The 26306-nt window shown below is 39.8% G+C and overlaps 3 protein-coding genes across 4 annotated transcripts; all 3 read left to right on the top strand.

Moving 5' to 3' along the window:
• Positions 1-771: 771 nt before the first annotated feature.
• On the top strand, positions 772-16181 carry col28a2a (collagen, type XXVIII, alpha 2a). 2 transcript variants are annotated; one of them, XM_019255212.2, is made up of 36 exons: positions 772-933; positions 1138-1284; positions 1493-2067; positions 2701-2721; positions 2858-2917; positions 3929-3982; positions 4949-4993; positions 5080-5106; positions 5195-5239; positions 5364-5408; positions 5758-5811; positions 6765-6833; positions 6926-6994; positions 7178-7246; positions 9000-9068; positions 9628-9696; positions 9812-9880; positions 10206-10274; positions 10395-10466; positions 10719-10787; positions 10873-10944; positions 11157-11225; positions 11366-11434; positions 11522-11590; positions 11673-11741; positions 11827-11895; positions 12051-12119; positions 12356-12424; positions 12513-12593; positions 12878-12913; positions 12996-13032; positions 13655-14212; positions 14346-14656; positions 14741-14984; positions 15271-15462; positions 15548-16181. In XM_019255212.2, the coding sequence occupies exons 2-36, from the start codon at positions 1149-1151 to the stop codon at positions 15553-15555; spliced, it is 3708 nt and encodes a 1235-aa protein (XP_019110757.2). In that variant the 5' UTR covers positions 772-933; positions 1138-1148; the 3' UTR covers positions 15556-16181. The 2 variants fall into 2 exon arrangements, with proteins under 2 accessions (XP_019110757.2, XP_019110758.2); XM_019255213.2 differs by having other exon boundaries at positions 15551-16181.
• A 1535-nt stretch (positions 16182-17716) lies between these two features.
• On the top strand, positions 17717-22598 carry bbs5 (Bardet-Biedl syndrome 5). The gene is made up of 12 exons (XM_019255227.2): positions 17717-17902; positions 18151-18233; positions 18318-18383; positions 19778-19827; positions 20068-20195; positions 20294-20429; positions 20574-20669; positions 21356-21418; positions 21562-21696; positions 21841-21924; positions 22174-22197; positions 22310-22598. The coding sequence occupies exons 1-12, from the start codon at positions 17841-17843 to the stop codon at positions 22409-22411; spliced, it is 1029 nt and encodes a 342-aa protein (XP_019110772.1). The 5' UTR covers positions 17717-17840; the 3' UTR covers positions 22412-22598.
• Positions 22599-23169: 571 nt separating this feature from the next.
• On the top strand, positions 23170-26186 carry klhl41a (kelch-like family member 41a). Its single transcript, XM_010745954.3, has 6 exons — positions 23170-24345; positions 24427-24584; positions 24660-24767; positions 24858-25043; positions 25443-25589; positions 25680-26186. The coding sequence occupies exons 1-6, from the start codon at positions 23269-23271 to the stop codon at positions 25789-25791; spliced, it is 1788 nt and encodes a 595-aa protein (XP_010744256.3). The 5' UTR covers positions 23170-23268; the 3' UTR covers positions 25792-26186.
• Positions 26187-26306: the final 120 nt, after the last annotated feature.

Below are 26306 nucleotides of genomic sequence, written 5' to 3' on the forward strand. Positions count from 1 at the left end.
CTTCTCTCTGGATCTCTAACTGCAAAGTTTTCATCGGTTGGTCTGTTTCTGTTAAGACTACTCTGATCATCCACTTTTTCTAAAGTAAAAGACAACAGGATTTAACATTTTTTCTTGCATTGTTTGGTCGTTTTTATAATTAATTTAGAAATTCTTAGACCTTTTAACCTTTTTTCCTCAGGCACATCTGTTATGGCCATTCCAAAGTCCAGGGTGGAGACCAAACATGACCAGGCCTTTGCCATTAGGACCTCTAAACTTAAAACCCCTACCTGTGGAATTTATGTTGGCATCAATGTGATCGCCTCTTAAAACACGCTTTTAACCCTATTTTATTGTTGCAGTTTTGTCTAAGTGGTATTTTATTATGATGAAGTTTATATCCAGCATTTCTCTGCAAGATTAACTGACTTGAAATTTATTAATTTTTTTTTGTATTATCCAACAATCAACTCACAAAACTCCAATAATCACAAGAGACAGCTATATTCTCACATAATTGTGCAATTTCAGCACATGATAAATGTAATTCTGTGGTATTTAGAAATGAATCAGCCACATTTAAATGCATACATACAGTTTATTTTACTTGCAGTGATTAAAATACAAATTTCAGCAAACACTAACAATCTTGCTTCACTGTTGCAGACATATCCCAGCAGCCTTCCTCTGCCCTGAGGGCAGAGTGGAGTCTTGGCGAGGCTCCAGGTCCGTTGGTGCCTCCTTATAAAAGAGGAGTGAGTGTCTCAGGGTCTTTCACTCTCTTCTCCACAGAATGACACTGCTGCTGCTGCTGCTGCACAATCAGTGAGATAACTGGACCTCACTGTGCACACCGGTCTTCTGCTTTTCCTGCTACCTTTCTCAAAAGTCTGTACTTATAATAGGACACTGGAATACTAGAAATTGCAGCATTTTAAAGGAGGTTGGACTGTGAGTTGATGTTAAATTATTTTAAGGATATATTTCATTTTCAAAACTAAATAATAATCAGCAATTTAGTTCGTCACTGACCTCAAACTTTTTTTCTGAAATGTTCTTAAAGCAGATGAAATGTATGGATGTGCAAACTGCTCTGTCCTGATTTGATGCAGTAACATTAATCAAAATTTAAATTGTTACTATTTTTCTCCACAGTCGGGACAAAGATGCTCCCCTCCGTTACCTCAGTGCTGCTGGTCACAGCACTGACCAGTGTCTGGGCCCAAGACCTTTATGACGAGAGGAAAACAAACAAGAAATCCAGGGTCAGACCTGTGGCTGCAAACCTTCATGATGGACAAGGTAAGAATGAATGAAACTTAAAATGTTACTAGTACAGGAAAGTTCATGCTTCTTTGTCTGTTTATGCTTTTTTGTTTCATCTCTTACTCTGACTGCACTAATCTACAGTTTTCCTCCTCTGTTTGGAGATATAAATTTGTAATAAAAAACATTATTTTGACATAAAGTCAAATCAGAAAGTCCTTCATCCTGTTCTGTGTGCACGCAGCCATCCTCGATGAGGACTGTGGCTTGGAGCTCTCCTTCCTGTTGGACAGCTCTGAAAGTGCCAAGGACAATCATGAGCAAGAAAAGCAGTTTTCTATGAACGTGGTGGACAGACTCCAAGGTTTACGGCTGCAAACTGGCCGCACTTTGAGCTTGAGGGTGGCATTGCTGCAGTACAGCAGTCACGTTATCACAGAGCAGACCTTCAGAGAATGGAGGGGCACAGAGAACTTCAAGACAAGAATAACTCCCATCATCTACATCGGGCATGGCACCTACACCACCTACGCCATCACCAACATGACCAGGATCTACCTGGAGGAATCCAGCCCTGGCAGCATCAAAGTAGCCGTGCTGCTCACAGATGGTATTTCCCACCCGAGGAACCCTGACATTTTCTCTGCTGTTGCTGATGCAAAGAACCAGGGCATCAAATTCTTCACTTTGGGCATCACCCGTGCAGCCAACGAGCCAGCCAACGTAGCCCAACTCCGTCTGCTTGCCAGCTCTCCGGCCTCACAGTTCCTCCATAACTTACAGGACGAAGACATTGTTGAAAAAATCGTCACTGAGATTGTGAGTATAATACCTTGTCTTTCAGCAGAGCCTTATGGGAAGAAAAGACGTGTATTTGCGTCCATTCATAGTTGACACATGGACAGGCTTGTTCAGGTATTCGCACAGAGATGGAATGATGACAATGCTTCTGAGAAACAAATGAAAGAATGTATATAGCTGCTCTGGACGATGATGATGGATGATTTTACACAGCTTTAGAAAAATTAGAACTGTTAGACATCTGCAGGAGATTATCCTGTCGGATTTTCTCCAACACTAATTGACTGTTTTTGTCCCTTTCAGAAAAAGATTGTTTGTCTTGCAACCTCACACTACATTCCTTAAAACTGGGTTTAAACTGTGATATTCTTGATACATAAACTCTACTTGTATTTAGACATTTATTTATTTATTTATTACGATTCTGTAACTCATCATCCATGAACACCTTATGAGGTTGTTGTTAACGTTGAATATTTGTCTTCCTTCCTCCTTCTTTAAATGCTTTAACTATTAAGTAGCTTTATGTGTGCTACATTAAATCATCATAACAAATCTGCATCACTAAGCAATGACTGAACAAATCTCATGAGGTACTGCAATATTTCTACACTTCAAATTCTCCTATTAACTTTTCTTTTTCCTTTGCAGACTGGTTTGGCTGATGAAGGGGTAAGTAATGTCACACTTAGACAACTCATATGCAGACTTTTGACATTTAATAATGTGTAATTAGGTGAAGGTGTCCAATTTGACTGTATAGAATTACATTCATGACAACTTAGCAAACATGTCTCTTTCTTTTAAGTGCCCTCTGGCTCAGAGATGCTCTTGTGAGAAAGGAGAGAGGGGGCCAAGTGGGTCTGCGGTGAGTATTTATCCTTCAGACTTTACCAAATACCCCCACAACCAAAAGAAAGGTTTTCTTTTGAAGTGTCACAAGTTGGTTTGTCAGAAAGAAAGAATTCCTGAAAAGATGTTCAGAGAAATCTAACATGATATCTTAGGAATGGTAATTGTGCTGTTTTGAACAATCAGTATAATTACTTGCCTTTTTTCCTCAGTCAGTGTAGCTTGCAGGCATTTGCACGAGTAGAGTTAGTGGATAGGTGATCCTGTCCCAGATTCTTAAAGCAAATCCATGGCGACACCCGGTTAAAAGGACAGGAGAAACTGTACTCTGCTATTCCCAGAGAAATATATTTGCTGAGACTTTGAGTGCACAGTCTCAGCTAGTCATTGTGCATTTCTCATTTAACATAAGTTGCCCCCATGGAAACCAGAGGCACCACATTTAGAACTAAACACCCTATAAAACTGGACCTTTAGCCACCATAAATCTCACATACAACCCCTACTGACATGGTCAGTCACACAGGGATAGAGGGACTAGAAGAAGATGATCCCGTACATTTTCACTCATATGCAAATGTCCACTCCTCCTCAGTTAATAGATAGCGCAGGTATCAATGCGTCAAGCTTTCCAGCAACCTGCCAGACGATCGTGTTGCTGACAGACAGCTGCATGGTCATTAACCAGGTGCTTTCTCCTCAGAGAGATTCTTTAAATTCTTACACTCAGACTAAGGCTCTTATAATTGCTCTCATTACTTGAGTGGTCACAAACTAGTGATTCCTGGTGGATAGCGACTGACACACACTGTCCAGGTGCACCTCAAAACCATGACCTCCTGGCCCTGTGGACAAGATACCTCATGTTGTGGTATCAGCTGTCAGCTGTCTCATCCAAAAGCACATATACAACACATGTAGTCAGTTACCTTTAACGTATTTTGTCTTTCAAACAAAACAAATATTTTCATGCACACTAGAAGAGATGGAAGTCAAATCTTAATCCTCATTTTGTTTCATTCTGCAGGGGAAAAAAGGACGGCCTGGAGATGACGGAGCCCCGGGGCTTAGAGGGCAAAAGGTGTGTGCTTTTTGATGGACTATACATTTCTTAGCTGGCGGCTTTTTCAGGAGTTAGACAATACTTCCTGAGTGCTTCATACCTTAATTTTACGTTTCCTCCTGAACATCCGATATCCGATGAGTATTTGGTGACACTTTTAAAAAGATTTATGGTTATGCTCATAGTCAAGTGAGGTTAATATGGATCTACGATTATCATTTTCTAGTAGTAATTTGTAAAACATATGTACACTTTAGCATTGACATTAGTTAAATATTTGTGTTTTATTTTTAAGACATGGAATTATTTTGCTCATGAAATAAAACACGACCTGCTGTTCTGCACAAGGTCATAATTTATTAATTAATATTGTTCATTTATTTATTTATTTATTTATTTATTTATTTATTTATTTATATATATTAAGTCCAAAAGGAGAGTGATCTAGGATGCACATGCAAAACAAACAAACATTCAGTGCTATTACCAATATATACCAATATATACCAATATATACCAAAAGAAAACTTTTATCACTCAAAATGTTTATTATTCCTCTTCACTCATCTCCTGTGGAGTACCACAGGGTTCGATTTTAGGCCCTATTTTATTCTCTTTATATGCTCTCACTGGGCTGTATTATTTTGAAAACAATCACTGTCACACTTACATTGTTGTTGTACCTGGTAATTCTCATTGGCAACCAAGTCTTTGGAGATTGCTTTAGAGAAGGTTGGCCGTTCAGACTCTAATAGTTGTTAAACAAACATTTTTGGGCCCATACTGTACACATGCCGGATACAGTAGGTGTTACAGTAGGTGACGTGTTGGTCCAACTGAGGATGTTTAACTTTTTCATATGTTCTTTTTTTCTCCTCTAAACTCACAGACTATTTATTCAGTGACAGGGTATTTATTTTACAGTAGCTTGTATAAACTCTTATTTGTTGATCGAATGAGTCAATTCACTTTCCGTCATATTAGGGTGAAGCAGGACTAAGTGGTCTACCCGGGCGAGAGGGTAGTGAGGTAAGTCACACTACTCCATGATCAAAACCTTCATTACTTTCTCTGTAGTTTGTTTACACATAACATATCATGAATTTCATTTGCAGGGAAAACCAGGTTACAAAGGAGAGAAGGTATGTGATTTAGATTAATAACAACAGTAACATTTTATTCCATTGGAATGAAGCCAGTGCAATACTTACTTACTTAATTTCTACACAGGGTGAGAGGGGTGAGTGTGGCACTCCAGGAATCAAAGGAGACAGGGTATGACAGCACTGTTGACGCTACACAATACATTTTCAGTTTAATAATTCCTACTTACTATACACAGTGAGTACACTGTGTTTGATCATATGGTATAATCCTGTCCTTATGTGATGTACTTTAGGGTCTTGAGGGATCAGTTGGCGCAAGAGGCGTTAGAGGTCTACAGGTCAGTAATATTTTACTGTAAAATATGCAATTAATGTGTGCCATGTCTTTGATCATTAGGGGTACTGATGTAAACTCATAACCTTTAAGGTTGCATGCTATATTTGCAAAGTTTTGTATCGTTACCTATTGGTAATGCTCTGTTAGAGAAACTGTATGTGAGGAAAATCCACTTTATAGAACACAAAATAACAAAATAGCTGCAGAAATCACAAAAACATATCAAATATTTCTTCCTTTCTGTACAGAAATCACAAAAACATATCAAATATTTCTTCCTTTCTGTACAGATTGTCACACAAACACGCAGCCAAATATTTCTTTATTAACATCTGTATGTTTCTGCCCAGGGGTTGCCAGGACCACATGGGGACGTTGGACCAGAGGGCACTCAGGGGAAGCAGGTCAGCCCCCTTTCAAACAACTTTTACTTCCCTCATGGTGCACATCTGCTGTGACCTTTACTTTCCTTTTATGATTAGTTTAAACAGAGGTTGGAGAGTTACCACCCCGGTCTTTTCCGTGCAGCACAGAGGACTGTTTGTCTGCTAAAAGACCCCTGTGTGAATGTTTGGCAATACGCCAATGTCCTCCCCATCATTACTGTTATTCACCAGCATAGGGATGAACCATCAGCTAAAAAAAATTTCACTGCAGGTTTTTCTTAATGGCTTGCATCCTGTTTCTAAATACAGACCGGGAAGTGCCTACAGCATCGTCAAGGCCTGCAAGTTAATAACATACATGGAAAGTCACCATGTGAGGACATGCAGGGAGCATTTGCAAAGATTAACAGGACTCTTGGTGGTCTCTGTGTGGTATCATTTACGTTAGGTTCCTAAAATGTTCCTTCATGACAAGCCTCTTCACATCCTCACAATTCTGAATTATCATTTACATTACATTCATATGAAATGCAGTAAAATGGCACATAGAAACTGTTGTATTCAGTTAAACCCAGCTAAATTATTACATTACAAGTAAGGTTTTACATTTCTGCTTCACCTTTAAGTAACTTTAGATTTAAGTTACTTAAAGTCAAGGAGATATTGTAATCAATCCAAACTTTGATGTAGTAAAGAGCTTTTAGCCCTTCTTTGTTATTTTAAGACACTGTTGTTTGGTGTTTCTTGAACTTCGAGACATGTCCCAACCTGCAAGAAGAGATCAAATATGTTTCCTACTACCCTATTTACTACACACAACAGCTACGGGATTTAAAGCATTATTTTCAGCTTCAAAGGAGCATCTTATGTGCACACAGTAAATGAAAGAGTTTAAACAGATGTGTTAAAAAGAGAGAAAAGCCATTTTAAATGATCTTGTGTGTTAAGTATTATTATGCTTGTTATCGCAGGGTGAACGTGGCCCACCTGGACCTCCAGGAATTCAAGGGGAAACTGGTATTGGACTTCCAGGACCAAAAGTAAATGATGTTATGGATTATCCTCTGAATACTTTCTCGTACTTTGTGATTGTTTGCTGTCTGCTTAATTAAGTTTCTATGTCATTTTGCAGGGTGACATGGGATTCCAGGGTCGGGCTGGTCCTCCTGGTCCTCATGGAGTGGGTGAACCCGGCCCTCCTGTAAGTTATGAATAAACTGAGGAAAACTAAGAAACTGGCAAATGGTTGAACGTTAATGTGTCTGTAATGTCCATATTTGTTCCAGTGGCACATATAATTTGTTAAGAAAGCCCATACACCTGTATGATCCTGGACCTGAGCACAGTTTGGATTAAATATTATATACTCTGGCTTTGTTTACAGGGACCTCAAGGACCACAAGGTGTTCAAGGGGATAAAGGACCGCAAGGCGAAGGCTTTCCTGGACCAAAGGTATTATTTTATCAGAATACTCATCAAAACAATAGTGACATTGTCCAGTCTAAAACTAGAAGCTACCACAATACTTAGCTAATGTTTTAAACAGGGTACAGAAGATATTCTTTAAAAAAAAACGTCACATTTATTACATAACAATGAGTAATTTGTTGATCGTCAAGTAATGCAGAAATGCTTTACTTGTGTACTGATGATTTATGACATTTGTCAAAGATGTGTCATCTATTACACAACGTCACTGGTTCAATATATTTATATATACACATATCTGAAGAGTGCACGTGACCAATAATCTTAAAAGCTGCTCAGGAGTAAATATGTAAAAATGTATACATGTCACACACAATGCTGCTGGTAAAGCAATTAAAACCTAAATTAAGAAGACAATTAAATTAAAGAAGGCAGTAAACATCTACACCCTTACATTTAATGGATCACTCCTTTGATGTGGCATTTTCCCTTATTTCTAACGCAGTGTCAGAAATTAATTTTATTTTAAGCTTCATACTCTCAGTTATGTCAAAGGTGTGATGAAACCTGAAAACGTAGAGGCTGCAGATATTATTTAATCGATGAGCAGAGCGCAATTTCAAAATATATTTGCAACATGTTTCCATTATAAACTATTACAACACAATCTAAATTAGAAGTTACTAGTAAGTTACTACTTTCACTTTGCATTAAACGTTGCATGAGCCAGCTGAAGATCAAAACACAAGCTGTGTGTTAAATAACGCCTGTGGCTGGCATTACTAATAGATCTCAATGCAAAACACATTGTATTGACATTATTTTACTTTTACTGATAGGTCTAGCTGTGTATGCACACTGTCTTGGCCTTTCTCCACATCATGACCTGTATATGTCAAAACTAGATCTCACTCTGTTCCAACTCACTGACTCACAGGCGTTTCTACTCAGTGTTGTTGAGCCTGTAAAAACAGTGTATTTTCCTCCCGTGCTGCAACATGCTGCACTACGCGATATATATTTTTCAACAGAGTCTGGAAATGCCTCCATTCAAAAGGGGATAGCTTGGATTGTTTGCCATATGCATTGAGATTATTACTGACAGCATGTCTTAGTGTGCAGCAGGACATATAAAACAAACCATTATGAAGTGAGATTAACGTGTATTACTCAAGTAACAGTAAAACTATTTGCATAAATACCCTCTCACAAGACAGGGCTTGTGGGTAAAAATGACAATGGGAGAGGCATATTTATGTGGTTCTTGATGACTGCCTGTAAAGAAATCTATGTACACTTTTATTTGTTAAAGAAAGCTCTTGGAAAGCGAACATGGGAAATGTCCTCAAGCGACTGCACATCTGTTTGGCTTATGTCAGACTTCCTCGCTCTTATAGATTTTATTCCTCTGCTGACTTGTACCTCTTGTAAAAAAAAAAGTGATCCCTTTTGATCTTAAACTCTCTCTTCTCTGCACACACATACAAAGTATGTTTGGGTCTGCATGTCTGAACTTCATAGCACTTGGATGTTGCTCATGCTGCTCCCATTTGCTTCACTTCATAATTTACTGGTAGTGGAAAAGTTTCATGTCATCACAAAATACCATGAAGAAAAAACTGTTCCATTCCGTTTTTATCAATCACAAGGGGATAACAAGAGCCAACATGCTCTCCTTCCATACTCTCTTCATTGAGAACAATGCAGACCTGGCTGTGACCCAACAGCAAGTGGCTGTGATGTAACTGACACAGATTTACCTGATTTTGTTCCACAGGGGGATCGGGGGCTTGCTGGACCGAGGGGGCCAAGAGGACAGCAGGGTGTAGGAATCAAAGGAGAAAGGGTAGGTTGTAAATTTAGCATCTAACAAAGAGAATATACTACAAACACAGTCTGGTTTCTATAGAAAGGTTGGGAGCTAAAGATACACTGTAAAAGACTGACAACCAATATACAGATGAGGTTATGAGGTTATACATGTCATTGATGCAGTCTGTGGAGGTTCTCAGTCATCCAGGACATCTTTCTTTAAGAAGATTAAATTTGGGGCAACTGGACTTGGTGGTAGATCTGCGAAGACGTTTCGCCTCTCGTTCAAGAGACTTCTTGGTGCCGCTATTTTGATTAAAGTGGAGATAGCCATTGTACACTCAGTATTTATCACAAAAACACATTGTATTGAGTGTATTTTCTTTCCTCATGAAACATTTGCAAAACATTTTGATACCTGATTTGTTTACATGCACGTTAGCCAGCCTGTAGTTTACTTATTCCTGTGTTTCTTGGTTTGTTACAGCTACCTGTTGATTAGTGGAATAGTGTGAAACCATTGGCATGAAATGTGTATCACGTCACCCATGTGCATGAACTGGTACTTATGTATTAAATGTTTTTAATTCCAGGGTGAATTGGGGCCTCCAGGTCTTCCAGGGCCAACTGGACCGATAGGAGTGGGCATACAGGGAGAGAAGGTTGGCAAACCTCTATGTCTTCATCTATGTTTTCATATCACACTGACATATACAGTATATACATAGAATAATATCTATGTGAACTGACAGCTCTCAAATCTTTATTGCTGCTCAGGGAGTCGAGGGTCCAAGAGGTCCACCAGGAAGCAGAGGAATTCCAGGAGAGGGTTTACCTGGACCTAAGGTTTGTTAACACACAGACTGATTTTATTAAAAGAATGTTTCCAACCGAGAAAGTTGTGAAAGGGGCCATTTTTTATGATTACGCTGCAGCCTGTTCACACATTATCAATAAAGGGATAAAAACATCAAATTAATATGTAAATTCCACATAATCTTTCATCTGATACCTTTAATATAATATGGATATAACATCATTACTGTAAACATAAAATTCACAAATTGTATAATATCGAAATCTAACCGGCAACCAAACAATAAACTAAAACAACATGCCAAACAAGTCAAGTCCTCGCAGGCTTGTTACATTTTTTTATGTCTTCTTTTAGGGAGACCAAGGATTACCAGGAGAGCAGGGAGGTCCAGGAGAGAGAGGCATTGGTGAACCTGGTTCAAAGGTAAGACATTGCATGTTTTGATCCAAACACGCCAGTATAGTTAAGGTCTATATTAGTGTATGGGTAGTGCCAATGTGCTGAATCCATCAAAAATCATATAATGCTATTTTACTCTTAAAGGGAGAGCCTGGAGCATCTGGTGTGAGTGGCCTGCATGGTCTCCCAGGAGAGGATGGAGCTCCAGGGCAGAAGGTAAAGTACATGATGCAAACTCCGGCCACTTGAGGCTGGCTACAGAACCAGTCAGTCTCCATGAGCCTTCTTCGCTGCTTATGAAGACTGACTTACTTCTGGACCCTGTCTCAAGTGGCCACTCAAAGTGGCTCCACTAGGTTTTCTAATCAAGGCACGAGTGGTATTACAAGAAAATACTGGCTGAAAGTAGTAAAGTGCCCCTTTTAAAAATATGTTTTTTCCATGCCTCATCTATCATTCCTCTGTTAGGGTGAGCCTGGTTTACCTGGTTCAAGAGGCCCTGAGGGAGCACAAGGAATTGGCACTCAAGGGGAGAAGGTATGCTTTGGATTATCTTTGTGTAGTTGACCATCTTTATGACAACAAATGCTAATCAGACGATGTGTGCTGGCATCCCTCCCAGGGTGACCAGGGTCTGAGGGGCATTCGTGGATTACATGGGCCTCCTGGGATTGCAGGACCCTCTGGGCCAAAGGTAAGAATTAAAGGAACAAGTATTTTATTGTGGTCTGATAACTCCCTTGATGAAGTCTTACCTCGTATAATTGTAGAATACCTTGCTGTTGAAGATTTATGCCACCCTAAGAGCCAAAACAAGTCCTCTGCAGGTTTTTGGCAGCACACCTATTGTCAAAATGAAGATGAGCATGAATGATCTTAAGTCTCTTGCCAACTCTCACTTTTCAGGGTGAACGTGGAATACCAGGCAATCAGGGCATGCCAGGGCAGCCAGGACGGTCCATATCAGGTCCAAAGGTAAATAAATAAAAACGTATCATCACACTGTCTCTTAATCTTGGCACCAAGGTAAGATAAGTAGAAGGCAGCCAGATGTATGTAATACACCAAAAAAACTAAACATGTATCCACTGTTCATCACTGTGTCTTGTCTACAGGGTGATTTAGGCCCTGCTGGTCCTCCTGGTCATATTGGGGAAACAGGCCACGGATTACCCGGTCCAAAGGTTCATAACACCAAGAACATTTATTAACCATATTGTTCTCATCAGCATGATGTTGTTGGTCTTCATCATTGAATTTTGTGTCACCAGGGTGATCGTGGTCATCCAGGTCCATCAGGTCCAGCTGGTCCAAAAGGCGAAGGCCTCGTCGGTCCTTTGGTGTGTACCATCAATATTTTGCACAACCAGGTAATTCTGTATATTTTGGGATTGTCTAAACTAATTTATGTACTTGTTTCAGGGTCCTCCAGGCCTGCCAGGCTTACCGGGCGAGCCGGGATCAGAAGGAATAGGAATTCCTGGTCCTAAGGTTTGTGTCATGTGTTTTTTATTTGCATTGTTATTGTTATTTGTGTTTTTATGTGTGGAAATTGCTAATTTTATGTCGGTTTCAGGGTGACATTGGCTTTAGAGGATTGCCAGGTTTGCCCGGCCCACCTGGAGAGGGTACAAAAGGACCACCTGTAAGAAAGATCTATCATAGCTAATAACTGCACAAATCAAACCTTTGACAATATATGAGAATAGAATCATAATTTCACTAAGTTGTTGTTGTTGTTGTTGTTGTTGTTGTTTTATATAAAGCAGTGGTTTGATAACTTTAAACATTTGTTTTAAGGGTAATATTGGAAGGCCCGGACCTGCTGGTTCAATTGGACCTCCAGGACAGGGTATTCAAGGCCCAAAGGTAAGTGGTCTCTTTCAAGGACTTACCAAGATCTTTATAGTCTGGATTAATTCACATTTGTACTTCTTTATTGTAAGAGTGAAGCAATATGATGTAATGGGTGCACAGTGCTGACATGTTGTACATTATAATTGTCTGACAAACTTGCTGCAGGACAATACTTAACAATAATTTATGATCTACCGAGAGTCTTTAACGGTCCTGTATGATTCAGTAAATCTAAAATCTAATTTCAGGGTGAGCCAGGATCTCAAGGTATGACTGGGCCTAGAGGGCCTCAAGGAGATGGATTTCCAGGAGCTAAGGTGATGGATTTACAGATATCTTCTGAACATTTTTATGATATCTGATTAACTGGTCTCTGACTGATGAATTACTCTCGCCTCGTTCCAGGGTGATCGTGGATTACAGGGTGAGCGGGGCATGAAAGGTACAAAAGGAGACTTGGGAGATGCTGGAGTCCCCGGTGAAGCGGTAAGCAAAAGAGATCTTAGTCCTCACTTCCTCAAATAAATAATCAAACTGCTGATGTTTGAAGATAAGCTAAGAATCGACTTGACATTATACAACCCGGATGAATGAGATTAATCATGTAAACTAATAAAAAATGTGAGAGACTCTTTAAGTTACTCTGAGTATGATTTTCTTGGGAGTCTCTGCTAGATAGATACTGTACATCTCTCATCTCTCTCATCGCCATAATCTAATAACACGCTACAGAAACAGTGACATTGTTTTCAACTTTTCTTAAATCCCAGGGGAGACCAGGAGCGAAAGGAGAACAAGGCCTCACGGTAAATCCATTAATTCAATTTAGGTTTGAATATTCAATAAATTATTGTGATTTTGGACTGATGTAAATGTTATATTTTTCAGAGAGAAGACATCATTAAGCTGATCAAAGAAATCTGTGGTAAGACTACAAGCTCAGTCTAGTTTATTAGTATAGCTGTTAATACATAGCTGGTATCTAAAGGGAAAGTGCATGGTCATGTATAATGTGCAATGAGATGTCTATGAAAAAATATGAAAGATGGTTTATTCTCAGATTTTGACAGCACTATTTTATATAAACTTCTGGTTTTATGGCTGCAATAATTGGCCAAATAATTATTTTGTCCACTTGGGCGCAGTGGTAAAAACTGTTATTCGTGAATATGTTAGCAAATGGTTGATGATTTACACATCCAGCAGACATTAGCATTTAGTTGGACACTTGTCTATCTGACAAAAGAGTAAGTACTTAATTCTCCTTTTAGCTTCATTTTGGTCTCACAAACTCATCTTGAGCTACTGAAGAGCAACTGACAAACAAAGCCACAAACTTAAAGTGTCTGCTATCTGGTGTGGTGTTCATGCACATTAGGATCCTAAGAGAACCTACAATTTGTCTGATATTTCTGGTTTTATTAATTCTACTTGTTGTTCAGACAAGACAAGTCATGGGGTCTTAATCTTAATTTGTGCAGCTTTAAAACTATCATTAGGTAAACAGAACAGTTGTACATGTAGTGACAGTATTTCATTGTTTTCAGGATGTGGCGTCAAGTGTAAAGAAAGGCCCATGGAACTTGTGTTCGTCATCGACAGCTCAGAGAGTGTCGGCCCTGAGAACTTTGAAATCATCAAGGACTTTGTCACCAGATTGGTGGACCGGACCACAGTCGGACGCAACGCCACCAGAATTGGACTGGTCCTGTACAGTCTGGATGTCCATTTGGAGTTCAACTTGGTTCGCTACATGAACAAACAAGACGTCAAGCAGGCAATCAGAAAAATGCCTTACATGGGCGAGGGCACCTACACTGGCACCGCCATCAGAAAGGCGACTCAGGAGGCTTTCTTCAGCGCTCGGCCTGGAGTCAGAAAAGTAGCGATCGTCATCACAGACGGTCAAACTGACAAACGAGAGCCTGTCAAACTTGACATAGCTGTGAGGGAAGCTCATGCTGCAAACATTGAGATGTACGCCTTGGGGATTGTCAATTCCTCCGATCCTACACAGGCCGAGTTCTTGCAAGAACTCAACCTCATTGCTTCAGATCCCGACAGTGAACACATGTACCTCATTGATGACTTCAATACTCTAACAGGTGGTAATCACAGTCAGATGTTGTAAATATCACGCCTTCAGCGGTGTGCTCATTAAAATATATAGCTATTATAATTGCTTTCAGCTGAGAGGTGGTAAAGTGCCTAACTGATCTCCCTAATTTGTTTTTTCAGCACTGGAGTCTAAACTTGTCAGCCAGTTCTGTGAAGATGAAAATGGCGCCCTTATTTACAACCGCGTCACAAATGGACACTGGAATGGCAACAATGGGCATGGGCATGGCAACAACGGAAATAATGGGCACGGAGAGAAGACTGATGGATACAATGGCAATGGCAATAATGGTTATGTTTTTGGAAACAATGGATATTGGAACAACGGTCACAATTTCCAAGAGGAGATTGAAAATCAGAGACGCACCAACAGCCGAGGCCGCGGAGACACTTTCACGCTGCCCATCAGTGCTGATCCTCTTCCTTTTCAGGTCTTTGATGAAAACTTGTCGTATTTATGTTTACTGGTGGTACAGACTTCTTCACAAAACTGATTTTTACATTGTCGTTTCTAGGTGGTGGAAGACGATGAAGGTGAAGATTTAGACTTACGAGTCCATGCACGGGGCAGCAGTACTGTAGCTGTAGTAAACAAATCAACATCTTTATCACCTGTGGCAGAAGCCTCCGTGTCCAATGAAGCAGTCGTAACATCTGCATCGTCTTCTACATCTTCATCCTCATCTGCAACATCAACACTGGGCTCAGTTTCATCTTTGAATCAGTTGCAGCCCGTGGTGAGTCCCGTCCAGCCTCAAGGTGAGTACTGCAATAACCTGATCATTTACATTTAGTCATTTAACATTTATCTAAAGCGACTTACAAAAAGGGAAACAATCAAGGTACAATGCGACAAAGACATGTTAGTGCAGCAATAAGTATTACTCGCCTAGAAAACAAGGTGGTTAAGGTTGTCACATAGTGATATGAGTATGGATTTATGATATCAGTAATAATTAGTTATAATACCTGCTGTAAAAAAGCTTATTCTCATGAAGTACATACATTTGGAAAATGTGCATCTCACACACTATTTCTTTTTCAGTGGCCGTTCCACTTGATCCCCGCTGTAACTTCAGCTTGAGCCAAGGCAGCTGCAGAAATTATAGCATCCGCTGGTATTATGACAAGCAGGCCAATGCCTGTGCGCAGTTTTGGTATGGAGGCTGTGGTGGTAATGACAACCGCTTCGAAACAGAAGATGAATGCAAGAAGACTTGTGTTTTATTCAGAACAGGTAACTTTTCTGCATTTTGAACAGCAACTGAACACATTATTCTTTTTATTTTAAGTTTCTGAATATAATACTGTTTTGTCCCCAGCAGCGTAATAAAGAAGAAGCCATCAGAGAGAGGATTTTACTTCCCTACGATCTGCTGATTTGTCATTTTAATGTGATGCATTCTGTCATCTGTGTTCAGAAAATTTCATGCACTTTTCTAACACTGTGTCCTCACACATTTTTCAGTGCTAAAAGGTCATGATCAATTGATTCAAATCCTGAAAAACTGCTGATATGCTTCAATGAATTACTGACTGATTTAATATGATTAACTTCCACAAAAACATATTACCTCAAAGAATTGCTTGGTTTGGCTGTCCTGGATTTAAAATGACAACTACAGAAATAGAAGACTAACCTGTAGATCATTCCTATACACTATTCACTGAATATATAGTAAGACAGCAATAATAATTTGTTTACCTTGTGTAGATATGATGATGAATTCTTCTGTGTGTGTGTCCTGTTTGTCATCTATTCGGGTTATAACCGGCAGCTGTAGTAGAGAGCCATTTCTGTCTGGGTACTACTTTCAGAGGTCTACTGCGAACGTCATCTTGTGATGAAGACTGAGGCTTTCTGTAATCCATCCATTAAAGGCCTTTCTATTTGGGCAATGTGTGTGTATCTGAATAAATGTTTTGTATGTTTTTTAATAATAAAATATAAAATAATACAATGCATGTTGTCATTGTTTACTAGTAGTAACAGAAGATGAAAAGTCTCTGAACAATATTTTTGCCTTTTTGTTAAATCTGAAGCAATGCGACATTGCATACAAATTCATATTTTTGCGATTTAGTGCCCCTAGTTTCAGAGTGCAATTCCACATGAATATGGAAAGTTTGTTATGATTATATTATGAAAAATTAAATTAATTATTATTAAATTAAAATAATTAACACAGCCAAACATCAAGTGAGGGCAACAACACAAGACAGATAATATTACTTAGTAGTCCCAAAGCAAAAGAAGCCCAGCATGAAGCTCTCGCCCACGACTAAAAGTCAGCCTATATTGTTATGTCCATAGAGGCTGCTGGCATTGGCCACTTCCCCAGCTCCAGTTCTGGCATGACACCAACTCCACTCCCTGTCAGTATCCCCCTGCGCTCCAGACCAGGAAACATTTTCACCATAAAATATGATTTAGATTCACTAAACTAAGTGAAATCATTGGTGGTGTGTGACTTGTGGGTGATTGTACACAGAGCACAAAGTTACATAGTTAGAAAAGTTACACAATAATGCTTGTACTATATGAATTATGTATGCCTCATTATTCTCCATCCATGTGTTTTTAACTTCTTAATTGGTTTCTGGCACACCTGCCTTTAATAAAGCTCTGATTAGGAGTCCCATTTTGGTTTAATAGTTTGCTTAATTTTGGAGCATTCCACCCTGCAGTCATTTTTTTCTACAGTTTTATAGCACACTGGTACCTGAAGAACAGCTGTTTCATGAAGCAAATACCGCCCAAAAACTCATCTGTGAAACCCATCATGGCCCTACCTGACGATATAAAGAGCTGCAGTTCCATCAGTACATTTAAAACAAAATTTAAAAGTCTGCTAAAGGATACTCATCTCTGTAGCCACTGACATTGTGGGTGTATGTTATGTGCTATTGTGTGTAACTTGTGTACTGTATTTTGTATTATGTGTCCTGTGTGTTTTTTTTGGTTGGTACTGTTTGTTATTGTGCTGTAATATGTTTTAATTGTGTCTGCCGTAGGGACTGCGGATGAAAAGCAGATGAAAAGCAGCTCTGGTGCAGTACATCAAATGTAATCATTTATGTTTAATACTGTACATGGCCCCATTAAATAAATGAATGAAATGAAATGAACCAAAAACAAACACACCGCACAAACTTTTAAAAGTTGGCCAAAAAAAATCAGCTAGATATAGATTACTATATAGTAATTTTTTGTGTAATTTTTTATCTTTCTATATAAGAAAGATAAAAAACTTTTTACTACATTTACCACATTATTACTATATTTTTTTTATTTGTTACTAGACCAAAAACACCAAGACAAATTCTTCGTTTGTGAAAACCTACTTGGCAATAAACCTGTTTCTGATCAATTTAATAGATAGATAGATAGATAGATAGATAGATAGATAGATAGATAGATAGATAGATAGATAGATAGATAGATAGATAGATTGATTGATTGATCTGAAACCATAGTGTCCCTTTGGCTTGCCGTCCGTTGCCATGGTGATTAAGACGCTCTCTCTCGGATTAGCCCGCTGGCTAACCAACCTGAGCTAAGTCGCTTGTAAACGTCGCTGAACAAACCTCGGGGGGGAGTGACAACCTGCGGTCATGTCGTCTGTTTTGGACGCTCTCTGGGAGGACAGAGATGTTAGATTCGACATAACAGCACAGTGAGTTAGCTCAGTTATTATTGTTTCATTATCTTTAAAGCTAAGTTAGCTCAGCTACGCTAATCGGCTAACCGAAGCTAACGATTAGTGTTTATCTTTAATGTTTAAGAGTCTGTCGTGGGAAGTAGAAGCTTTCTGAGATATTTGTTTTAGTGTAGAGATGTCCGCCTAATACTAACATCACTGCACCCAGCTGATGCACTCAATGCTACCTAATTTAAGTCATCTCTGCTCTGTCCTGCACGCAGGCAGATGAAAACACGACCAGGAGAAGCGCTGATAGACTGTCTGGACTCCATAGAAGACACCAAAGGAAACAATGGAGATCGAGGTAAGTAACTTATCTCTGTCTTGGAGGCTAAAACCATCATCGTGTGTCTCATAACTGGTGAGCTAATGTCTGCTTTTGTCGCAGGACGACTGCTGGTAACAAACCTGAGGATCATCTGGCATTCTCTGGCCCTGCCAAGAGTCAATTTGTGTGAGTACACCTGCACGGGTAAACTGTTTCCCTCCACAGGTACCCATCATCTGAACGTCTCTGTCCTCTCCTGGAAATGCATGACATTAAATTACCTTATTAAATTATATTAATTGGTCGTCTTCAAAGGGTTTAAACGTTTTTTATTGCACGATTATGTGCACTCCTCCATTTAGTTTTCCTTTTTGCTCAAACCTAAAGTATGTCTAAAGATTTCAGAGTGAAAGAAAATTCAGATGAAGCTTGTGTCTTTGTGTTTTTGATGCATAACAAACATTAAGTAAAAAAAAGTTTGTTTTTAAGATGAAAAGAGCTGTGCAGAAATGTGCAAACTATTTGCCACATAATGTGCAAGAGTTCACAGTGTGTAGAATGTTTTAAATGTGCAAGATATTTAACAAGGTGTAGATGTTCAGAGAATGTTAAATAAAAGATGTGTGTGTGTTAATGTAACACATCCAGATCCTACATTAATGTAACGTGTAAGCAGGGGCCGCCAAATTGGGCCCCCTCTGCACAGCTGTTGTCACCACATCTCTAGGGCCTAACTATCCCATCAAAAGCTTTACATAACTCTAATTAAAGGCTTGCAACTGTTTTCTTGTAGTTCAATACTAGTACTACATTACATTACATTACATTACATTGCATTTAGCAGACGCTTTTAGCCAAAGCGACTTACAGAGGAGGACATAAGCTGAGAAAGGTGTAAAGGAGCACAGAGTAGTTGTTAGTTTTGTTAGGCAGACTAGTACAATATTTACTGTTGGTGATTTGTACATGCATGCAAGTCTGCATACATTATGCAGTGCAGTTCACTGTTTGATGCAAGATTAAAAGCCATCGTAAAAATGTGCTAAAGGATATTTTTATTTAACTTTTACTGCCCAAAACACGTAAAAACAAAGAGATAATTAATTTCATTATTATATTTAAAATATATATACTCAATGATGATGGTTTAATAATTTTATATTGGTGTTTACCTATTTTTTGGGGCCCCTGTCAGTCTTGGGCCCTTGGAATTGTCCTAACTTTTCCGCTCCCTATATGGCGCCCCTGCGTGTAAGATCTGGGTCATGACACGCTGCAGTCTGCCGTTGTCCTTGGCAGTGGCAGCAGCGTACCAGATGGTTGTAGATGAGGTGAGGATGGACTCAGTGATGGAGATGTAGAAGTCCACCATCACTGTCCTGCTGCAGGAAGATTTGAGGTCCTTGGAGATGATGGTTCCCAGGAAGCAGAAAGACTCCACAGTGACGATTAGGGAGTCGCACAGGGTGATGGTGGCAGGCGAGGCTGGCGAAGCACACAGTCAAACTTGACCTGAAGAGGCTAAGTGTGAAACCAGATGAAAAATACCAACCTAAATGCAAATCTGTTATTTTTTACAGCTGTGGGTTACAACTCCATCATTAATATCACAACAAGGACAGCTAACTCAGTAAGTAAACTTATGTTTTACATCTGTACCTATTAATGTATATTTTATTATTATCAGATTATTTCAAGTCCAAGTACTTGTCTATCTTTTTACATTTCCTCACACACATCACATATGCTGCTTACGTACTTCTTAAATGAACAAAGTCAATAATAACATTATTTCAACATCCTAGAGGAATAAATAATGAATTAGTATCTAATAAATACGATAAAGACAGATAAATATTCTCTTTTCTAGAAATTGAGAGGCCAAACCGAAGCTCTGTACATCCTGACAAAGTCCAACAACACAAGGTTTGAGTTCATCTTCACGAATGTGGTTCCAGGAAGTCCGCGTCTCTTCACCTCAGTCATTGCCGTCCACAGGTAAAACAACACTGAGACGATGTTCAATCCTCTGATTACATTCTACATAAAATGTAAAATGTATGTCCTACTGAACATATGTTGTGTTTTTGTTACAGGGCCTATGAGACATCCAAAATGTACAGAGACCTGAAGCTACGAGCTGCTCTCATTCAAAATAAGCAGCTGAGGCTCTTGCCCCGGGAGCAGGTGTATGATAAAATTAATGGAGTTTGGAATTTATCCAGTGATCAGGTAATGATGCTTCAAATGTGTCTGTTTAAACGATTTCCTACTTCAATCTCAGTTCCACATTTAATACACGGAAGGCTACTGGAAGTTGCAATATGAGTCACTGAGTTGTTTTGTCTTGACTGATGTTGGTTTTCTTTCTCTTAGGGTAACCTTGGAACGTTCTTTATCACCAACGTTCGAATCGTGTGGCACGCTAACATGAACGAGAGCTTCAATGTCAGCATTCCTTACCTTCAGATTGTAAGTATATTACACTAAATAATAGAAAATGAGCATTACAGCTCTGTATTGTAAATATATTTACCTTTTTGATTGGTTCTAATAAACAGGATTCTCCTCGTTGCTTTTTTTATAATACACTTTATACACAGTACATCAAAAAGTACAATAAAACACAGTTGGCCATTCAGACAGGATCTGAAAATGCAGGTTTTTCCATTCATTTGAGTCGGCGTAGTGCGTTTTGGTTGCACCGGTGCAAGCCACATCCGGCAACCTGCGGTGGAGAACTTGAGCCAGATCCAACTTCTGGAAAAACTCAGCCCTACATCGTGCTGTAGATGCCAGTCAAACTCCTCCACAGAGAGAAATTTCACTAAAGCCAGGTGGATTCATGGACTAAACTCTGATACTCTACCTGTTGTGTTTTGGCTTTGTTTATTTCATGTACCCAGCTTCTAAATCTGTGTCTGGCTCACAATTTAAGCTGCAAAATATTGACGCAAAGAAGTTTATTTTGGTTTGTGTCCGATGGTTTGAGTGAGACATTAGAAAAATGTACATCCACACAGCACGAGCCACTACAACACTTGAAGTTTTTTAAGTCATAGACAGACACGACTGTTGCCTTGTACGTGATCTGCTACTGATGATCTTGTTCCTGTTGTAAAATCATGTAATGTTTCACTTTCTTTTTCCCCCCAAAGTGGTCCATCAGAATAAGAGACTCAAAGTTCGGCTTGGCTTTGGTGATAGAGAGTTCACGGCAGGTAACTTGTTTTTCTCTGCTGCAGTTTGAGTCACATTCACCTGAAACAATCACAAAGTAATGATTTGATAGTTGTAAGAGGAGTTCCTCCTCTGCTTTTGTTGCTTATAAAACACAAATACACCCTGTCCTTTTGTTTTTCAGAGTGGTGGCTATGTGCTCGGGTTTAAGATCGACCCTGTGGATAAACTTCAGGACGCACTTAAGGAAATCAACTCATTGCATAAGGTGTACTCTGCCAACCCCATTTTTGGAGTGGACTATGAAATGGAAGAAAAGGTAATGACCCTCAACAGTATGACATGAAAATGTGTAATTTTAACAGCTGATCTCCTTTATCAATATTTCCATAAAGGTTTTGGATACTCCAGTTTCCCCTGAGCTTGTTGTCATAGCACTGTTTTGTCCTAACAATGATTTCAGCCCCAGCCGTTGGGAGAACTCACGGTGGAACAGCCTCCTGATGATGTGGAAATCGAACCCGATGAGCAGACTGATGCTTTCACAGTGAGTCTGCCCGTTGGCCACCCTCGCACTCATCACTCCTCGGGGAGTCAATGGTTTAGTTTTCAGACTCCCAGAATAGCTGTCAGCTCACCCCATTTAGCACGATGAACAAACATGAATTTATGTTGCCTAGTGCTCATGTTTGTACAGAGTGGTGTTTATCGGACAACAATAACCTCTTATCACAGAGAACATGTGCTCATTGTGTTGATTACATGTATGATTTGTGTGTGTGTTGCTTGCCCACAGGCTTACTTTGCTGATGGAAATAAGGTAACGCCTCACAGTTAATTTAATCACCAGCTATAACTTTAAAATATGTTGTCTAGTGTGTCGTGTTTTAACTTCTTTTGGGCTCTTTTTCGTGTTTATTGTTGTTCCAAAGCAACAAGACCGTGAGCCTGTTTTCTCCGAGGAGCTGGGCCTCGCCGTTGAGAAGCTGAAGGATGGCTTCACACTTCAAGGACTGTGGGAAGTCATGGGCTGAAGTGAAACATGTATATAGATATTGTGATCATAAAGACAACAGTATATTTATTTATAGGTGAGGTTAAAAGTTGTACAGTTTATGCGTAGATACTTTTATCATGAGCGATCTGTTCTGGGGATATTTTGTATAAAACATTTTTCTCATAGTGAATCAGTGTTCAAATTAATAAATGTATTTAAATATATATTAAAGAGTATTTTTTTTATTGTAGCAGGTTTGTACTCATACACAGAAAGAACACAGTGATCTCAGGTCAAATACACAATGCACTAAAGTGTGAAAGCGGATAAACTGTCACCTCCCGTGGCAGCAGCTGTTCACCAACCCTGTCTGCTTGTTAGATAACACCCCTGTGGATGTCTCACACACAGTAATGAATCACTGTAGTGAAGGGGTCATCACTATCAGTGAACTGTGATTCACTCCACATGTAGATGTCTCTAGAATACACACGACTGTAGTAAATGCCAACCGTATCTGTGAACACAGCACTGGAATGGATGGCGTTTTTTTAAATGTTTTTCCTGTAAAACTACATTTAATATTTCACCTTATTAGATAGACAGAAGTAAAATAAATGCAAAGATCATAGGTTATTTTCGTGTGTCTGTACAACAGTATTACTAATCACCAAGGTGACAAGGCTCCACAGTTGTTTTTACTCTTATGACAGCTGTGTGAGCTCTCCGATTTGGCCAACCCGAATTCTTCACAGATGGGATGCTTGTCTATATTTAGAGGGACACTGTTATATTGAGGTGGCTTCAGACCTGGCTGCCCATAGTTCTCTCTGTCTTGACCAGCTTGAACAGTCTGTTGCGAACTGCCCCACTTCCTATCCTTAAAAAAACAACATGGATCGCCAAAGCTTGAGGGAAGATCTCCGTCTGTTTCAAACCACTTTGCTGCAGGACGGACTCAAAGAGCTTCTGAATGAGAACAAGTTGATTGATTGCGTCCTAAAAGTTGAAGACAGAGGCATCCCATGTCATCGGCTCATTCTGGCAGCTTGTAGTCCTTATTTCCGGGAGCTGTTCTTCTCTGAAGATGGCAAGGAAGTGGACAAAAAGGAGGTCGTTCTGGATGACCTGGATCCCACTGTTATGGAGGCCATTGTGAATTACATGTACTCAGCAGAGATTGATATCAATGTAAACAATGTGCAGGATATTTTGACCATTGCCAATCGCTTCCAGATCCCTTCAGTGTTCACAGTTTGTGTGAATTTTCTCCAGAAGCAGCTGTCAAAGAAAAACTGCATTGCCATCTACAGGCTTGGACTGATGCTGAACTGTGCCAGATTGGCAATTGCAGCTCGAGATTACATCGCAGATCGGTTTGATACCTTAGCCAAGGATCCGGACTTCTTAGAGCTTGCTCATCCTGAACTGTTTGCCATTATTGGAGCTGATGCGTTGAATGTAGAAAAAGAGGAGGTAGTGTTCGAGACCCTGATGAAGTGGATCAGGAAAGACAAAGAGAAGCGCTTGAAATCCTTAGAAGAGGCCTTCGACTGCATTCGTTTCCGTTTACTCCCAGAAAAGTACTTCAAGGAGAAGGTGGAGAAGGATGACCTCCTTAAGAGTAACCCTGAGCTTCTCAAAAAAATCAAAGTGATAAAGGAAGCCTTTGCAGGGAAGCTTCCCGAGAGGAAAAAGGACGAGGAAGGAGAGGAGGAGAAGTTACCCGGCTACCTGAACGATAACCGCAGATACGGCATGTATGCCAAAGACATGGTTCTGATGATCAATGACACTTCTGCTGTGGCCTATGACGTCCAGGAGAACGAGTGTTTTCTTGCCGCGATGGCAGAGCAGATCCCCCGAAACCACGTCAGCCTGATATCAAAGAAGAACAATCTGTATGTGTTGGGGGGACTGTTTGCAGATGAAGAGGACAAAGAAAACCCTCTGCAGTGTTACCTCTACCAGGTATATACATTTAAATTTACATTGTATACATTGTTATTCCCTCGTTTGGTTTTTCTAAATATATTCAAATGTGTCTTTCAGTTGGACAGTCTCACTGCTCAGTGGATCGCTCTGCCACCCATGCCCTCCCCAAGATGTTTGTTCGCGATAGGGGAATTTGAAAATCTCCTCTTTGCTGTAGCGGGAAAAGATTTAGAGTCCAATGAGTCTCATGACACTGTTCTGTGCTATGACACAGAGTAAGTTCAGTACACCAATCTTCCTGAAAGCACTGATGTGTATTCCCTGTTTAACACTTCATCTGCTCTGTTTAGAAAAATGAAGTGGACTGAAGCAAAAAAGTTCCCCTTGAAAATCCATGGCCACTGTGTGGTCTCCGAGAACGGGCTGGTGTATTGTATCGGAGGCAAAACAGATGACAAGTAAGACTACATTTTATATGAAGTCAGAATCTTTGATTTTCACGTTACACGAATCTGTCTTGGGAAATCATTCTTGTCTCGCTGTTACAGTAAAACAACCAATAAAATGTTTGCGTACAACCACAAGAAGTCAGAGTGGAAGGAGGTGGCCTCCATGAAGACACCCAGATCCATGTTCGGTGCAGTTATCCACAACGGGAAGATTGTTGTTGCTGGGGGAGTCAATGAAGACGGCATCACGGGTACATGTGAAGCCTACGACTTTGGAACCAACAAGTATGTTTATTACTTATCTTTTTATTACAATTTCTATACCCCTCAAAGTGTTGTGCATGAGTGGTTATAGTTGTGTTTAGTTTTTGCCCCCCAGATTAGTAACCACTGCTCTAAATCCAAAAAAGTAAGTAAGGGGCTGTAGCTCAGGAAGTAGATTGGGTCATCCACTAATCAGATGATTGGCAGACTGCATGTTGAAGTGCCCTTGAGCAAAATACTTAACCCCAAATTGAAGGCTATGTCGTCGGTGTGTGAATGCGTTGAATGCTTGGCTCCCAAAACCTGATGAATTGCTGGCACCAATGGCAGCCAATGCCATCAGTGTATAACTTTTTTCGCTCAGAAGACTAGAAAGGCACAAAGTACAGTCCATTCACAGCTGATTTTACCTTGTTGCAGGTGGTCACCCTTCACAGAGTTTCCCCAGGAGAGGAGCTCAGTCAACCTGGTCAGCTCTGGAGGGTTCTTGTACGCCGTAGGAGGCTTCGCCTTGGTGGAGAACGAGGACAAAGAGTGTGCACCCAGTGAAGTCGTTGACATTTGGCAGTATGTGTTGATTTTGTTGCATCTTTCTTGGACAATGATAGCTCTCCTGATAACAGTGTATTGTAGTAACATGTTTTACTGTCTCACCAGGTATGAAGAGGACAAAAAACAGTGGACCGGCATGATTAGAGAGATGCGATATGCTGCTGGAGCTTCATGTGTGTCCATGCGTCTGAATGCAGCCAGGATGCCCAAACTGTAACAGCAGTCCAGAGACATACAAGGGACTTTCACCTTACTGCTGCAGACAAGAATATCATGAACATGCTCTTATTTAGTGGCTCATTTACACATGACACGTGTCCATTTTGTCAGTTTTAACTGGCTTATTTCTCATAAGTCATTGGAGTCTAAAATTAAACAGTCACTGCTGTTTGGACCAGACAGATCTTCTAAAACATATCAAGTGTTGAGAATTCCCGACCACCCCACCTCCACCCAATAATAAATATATGTGAGTATTATTAATATTATCTGGTAAAGGTTTGCATAGAAAAGATGTTTTTTGATGATTGTTTTCTTTTGTTAATCTGGAATTGTTCCTTTTCCAGCTAGTTCCTTGTAACTCTTCAGTATTAAAATATTATCTCACACAGACTCGTGTCTGCTCTTTTCAGATTTTCTTTTCTTTAAACACAGCTTATAAAATATGGATTTCATTCAAGACCAGAAATATTGTGCCCTTGTGAATGTAGAGAAAATAAAATAAAAGAAAAC

This window comes from Larimichthys crocea, chromosome XVIII, assembly GCF_000972845.2.
Source record: "Larimichthys crocea isolate SSNF chromosome XVIII, L_crocea_2.0, whole genome shotgun sequence".
Lineage (NCBI taxonomy): Eukaryota > Metazoa > Chordata > Actinopteri > Sciaenidae > Larimichthys > Larimichthys crocea.